The following is a 4,195-nucleotide window of genomic DNA, read 5'->3' as shown; positions in this document are numbered from 1 at the left end:
TCAAATCTGCCGATGCATTTTTGAAAGGGCTGCGTGATTTTTTTATGACCATAGCAAAACTGTACCGATTCTCATGGTAAGGGAAGAATAATAGAGAGTCATGTCACAGGGTGATAAATAGATGTCTACACAGCCCAGCAAGGGATGCCCCACACACAGATGACACTGAAGAATGGCTAACAAGCACCATGGGCTGCTTGATAATTTTTCACTTTTCTGATCCATCAACAAATGGTTCCTGACAGTCAGAACAGTTCTGAGTCGATGAAAGATCTTATTTAGCATGGCAGATCCTGCCTTTTTAAGAGGCATAATGGAGGATGAAAGCAATTGTGCTGCCTCCATCTGAAATCCCTGTTTTTCTGCCATGGGGCTGAGTGTTTCTTTTTCCAAATTTGCAGCCAGCCTGTACCAGGTTACTTCGGTGCTGACCAAACTCTGGACTTCATGCTGCAGGCTCAGACCGGAGATGGGAACAAAAAGGTAAAACAAGTGAAGGCAAGGAGGGCAGTGGCAGCATAGGAGCAAGGGAGGCTGAGTAGAAAGGGACAATCATTCCCTGCTCCTTGCTCTTCCCAATTCTATGGCTGACACAGATCACAGGCATGAAAGAGAACAGCACAGGCCATGCCGCTGCAAGGTGGCTCTCTGTGCACCCACACCTGGACACCCGTTAATGGTAGATTTCTCCCTTGCCTTGAGGTGGTGGTGATAGATGGCAAATCCGGCCTCCCTGTTTGGAATCGGGAACTCCCATGGCATAAGCAACAACTCGATGCACTGTCAGTCATGACTTTGGACAAGAAGTCTGTTTTTCTCTTCTGGGCTGATGAAGCACAGCCTGTATTACAAAGTTTGGTGAGCAAGCATCCTTTCTTCACTTTGAAGTTTCTCTGTGAGGCACATGGAGTCTTGGTCTTTTATTCCTAATGTAACTGAACTTAAAACCTGCCATGTAAGAAGGCTGTCGAGGACATCTTTCCTCTTGCTTTGACACTCTGACTTCTCTGCGCCTGAACACAGGACTTTCTGTGTGCAAATTCTTCACCAGAAAGCTTTATTGACAGAAAGTTCATGTCCACAAAACCAACACTTTCTGCCTGAATTTCATTTTTTTCTGCCAACACTTGAGATATTTTTACTGCAGATCTGTTCCCAGCCCCAGAGTGCTGCTTCTCTGCATGCAGGCACACAAGTCAGCATGGAGATGTAAACTTCCAGACTGTAGCCTCACCCATCAGGCTGGCTTTGACAGAGCCAGATCTGAACCTTACCAAACAGGAGCTGTGGAGCAAATTCTGTTTTAGAAAAAAAACTTTTCAGATGTCATCTCTGTAAAACCATAGAGTTTTTGTTTCTCTGATCATGTAAAGACAGCCCAGTGTCAGAAAACTTTATTTCTTTGGCAAAGCTAGACTCCTCTTTGCTAGCCAGCTTTAATGTTTTTGTCTGTCCTTCATTCCAACAGCAACCTGGTCCCAGACCTGAGCGCCCAGGGCTGCACCACCTCTATCTCCTCCATCCTGTTTTTCCTACAGTCCTTTTGGACCTCACCAATGCGACAGACAAAGTCATTGCTTCAGCAGGTGAGTACAAATGGAGGAGAAACTGCCTAGGTTAAAAGAAATATGGGGAGAGAGGTAGCTGTGAGAAACAGTGAGGTGTAGTTGTGCCTTTAAAGGTCACACCTGAGATCCAGCACATGTAGGCCAGCAATGCTATGTAAGATTCATCTTCCTCCTAAAGGAAGGTCCTGTGCAACACCTCCTTCGCAAATAAGACCCACCAAGTTTCTTGCACATGTTTAAGCAAGGAAAGGTGTGAGTTAGTTTTCATGCATATTTCACTCCAGAGAAGTTCCCTGGCTTTCCATGGAGCTGTTTGTGATTTAAGGCAGTGCATGAAGAATCGCTATGAAACTTCACTGTCGTCTCAGATACACTTCTGCCTTTGTTGGCCATATTCTCCTGCTTTCTGGGATAGCAGATTTGCTGTTTCTTCTTTCTTTTTGAAAAGAGGAATCAAAAATATTTAAACTTGTGTTTTCAGGGGAAAGCAGATCTGGATTTAACATCTGTGCAAGATTGTACAGTCTCTGTTGTATTTCCTTGCTGTTGCCAAAGCAGTTCAACCAACAGCCAGCCTGTTGAGCATGGTGGGATGTGGGATTAAAGATCAGTTCATCCAGCACCGAGTCCAGTAGGCCAGGAAGCATAGAAAAGCTGCTACATTGTGATACATCTAAATGGATTTGTATCAAACACACAGCTCAGTCAAGAACAAATAGAACATAATTTTTACAAGGATTTATTAGAAACCGGGTTTTCTGAAGTCTGTACATATCATTCTCGAGTGACTGGAGTGAACTGACTTGCCCGTGCTTTACCAATGTACCCTTCTAGAGAGGTAAAACAATATCTGCTAACAGGTTTGGGAAAGAAAGCTCTCTGAAAGTGAACTGCATTATTCAAATACATGCATCTCCTATGCTAAGCTCAAAAACAACACTTGGAACATTTCTGATCTAAATTTCAGTTTATTTACATGGAAAATTTTTAACTTAAAATAATTTTTCCTGATAAACTAAGGTACATGCAATTGTAAAGTCAGACTGAATATAGAATCATAGGATCACAGAATGGTTTGGGTTGGAAGGGACCTTAAAGATCGTCTAGTTCCAACCCCCCTGCAATCAGCAGGGACACCTTCCACTAGATCAGGATGCTCAAAGCCTTTTCCAACCTGGCCTTAAACACTTCCAGGGAGGGGGCATCCACAGCTTCTCTGGACAACCTGTTCCAGTGTCTGACCACCCTCATAGTAAAGCATTTCTTCCTAATATCTAATCTACATCTACCCTCTTCCAGTTTAAAACCATTACCCATTGTCCTATCACTGCCTGCCCTTGTAAAAAGCCCTTCTCCAGCTTTCTGGTATACCCTCGGTTCAGTGGATATTTTAATTGAGCAAAGGTTGTAAGATTTCTTTTTGAAGAAACATAATAATTTACTCCTGACCAGTATTTTCTCTCTGTTTTGTGATGCACCAGTTGGAATTAATGATCTCCAGAAGGATGCATTTCACATCACCGTTACAACAACTGCAACCTCTGAAGACCAGCCAGGATTTCTCTCAGTCAGCAAACTGAGCCTGAAGTGGGCCATGATGAGTCAAAGTCGAATGGTGTGGCTCAAGGACACCACCACTCCCAAAATCAGCCGAGGAGAAGTGAGGCGATTTCTTGCCCGGCTGAAATTTGTTGACTTTCCTCAGAAGGTGAGATTGTACAGGAATCTCTAATGAAATCCAAACCTTTGAAAGCATCTGATCTCTTCCCTACTGACACAGTTAGGTGCTCTTTGCGATGCAAAGAGACTGGTGGGATGCAAAGAAGCAATTTGCAAGATGACTGCCTGCCCCTTTGGGCAGATTGTGAGGCCCAGCTGTACTTTGTCAGTTGGACAAGGAGGGGGATCTCAGAAAGAACCACAGATTATGTTCATAAGGGACTGACAGACTCACAGAGGGAACAGAGAGGTGGGAAAGAAAGCATTTGTTTTGACATGGGCAAACAAGGGTCCTCCATATAGTGGTGCCCAGGTTCAGTTGCTGACCCGTGAATTACCACTTTTCTCTACCAGACTGGAAGATAATATGGTTTTGGCTTTAGTTTTTATTTTCCTTTCCTTCTCTAGCTCTAGCCTGGTGGTTCCTCAGATTTTGCCTGTATGGGGAATACAGGAAGCTGCTCTGTGGATCTTCAGGAAAACTGCTGTGTAGTGGGAATGGGGGCTAAAAGCACTTCCCCTTTCTTCAGCTCTCTCAGAATGCTGCTGGAGGCAAGTTTGTCCTAGGCAGGCCTGTCATGTACCAGAGGAACCTTGCTCAGCATCTCCCCCTCCATATGCCGTTCTTGCATGCTTCCTGCCAGGTAACACAGAAATGTGAATTTAGAATTTATACACACACACACACACACACACACACATATATATATATATATAAAACCAGGGGGTTTATATATATATATATATATATGTATCTATTTATACAATATATGTATATTTTTTGTATGTTTAATTTATGAATAAGATTTAGGACACTCCTTTTTATGTCCAAACAGTATTCCCAGGCAGTCAAACAAGCTCTAGGCCTAGAATGGGCCATTGTGACTCAAGGCAAAAGGTGTGGCTAA

The 4,195-nt window shown here is 43.5% G+C and overlaps 1 protein-coding gene across 1 annotated transcript in view; it reads left to right on the top strand.

Annotated features, from left to right (window-relative positions):
* Positions 1-4,195, top strand: part of LOC104526850 (protein FAM234B) — a gene marked incomplete at its 5' end in the record, with an annotated part of 9,331 nt that extends 5,136 nt beyond the window's left edge. Inside the window, 5 exons of the mRNA XM_010170421.1 lie at positions 402-483; positions 703-858; positions 1,469-1,586; positions 3,050-3,276; positions 4,124-4,195. Of these exons, the coding sequence (XP_010168723.1) occupies positions 402-483; positions 703-858; positions 1,469-1,586; positions 3,050-3,276; positions 4,124-4,195 (655 nt within the window). The remainder of the gene's footprint in view (positions 1-401; positions 484-702; positions 859-1,468; positions 1,587-3,049; positions 3,277-4,123) is intronic.

The sequence above is a fragment of the Antrostomus carolinensis genome, unplaced genomic scaffold (genome assembly GCF_000700745.2).
Source record: "Antrostomus carolinensis isolate BGI_N321 unplaced genomic scaffold, ASM70074v2 scaffold21066, whole genome shotgun sequence".
Lineage (NCBI taxonomy): Eukaryota > Metazoa > Chordata > Aves > Caprimulgiformes > Caprimulgidae > Antrostomus > Antrostomus carolinensis.
This window is presented reverse-complemented; position numbering and strand designations above follow the sequence as displayed.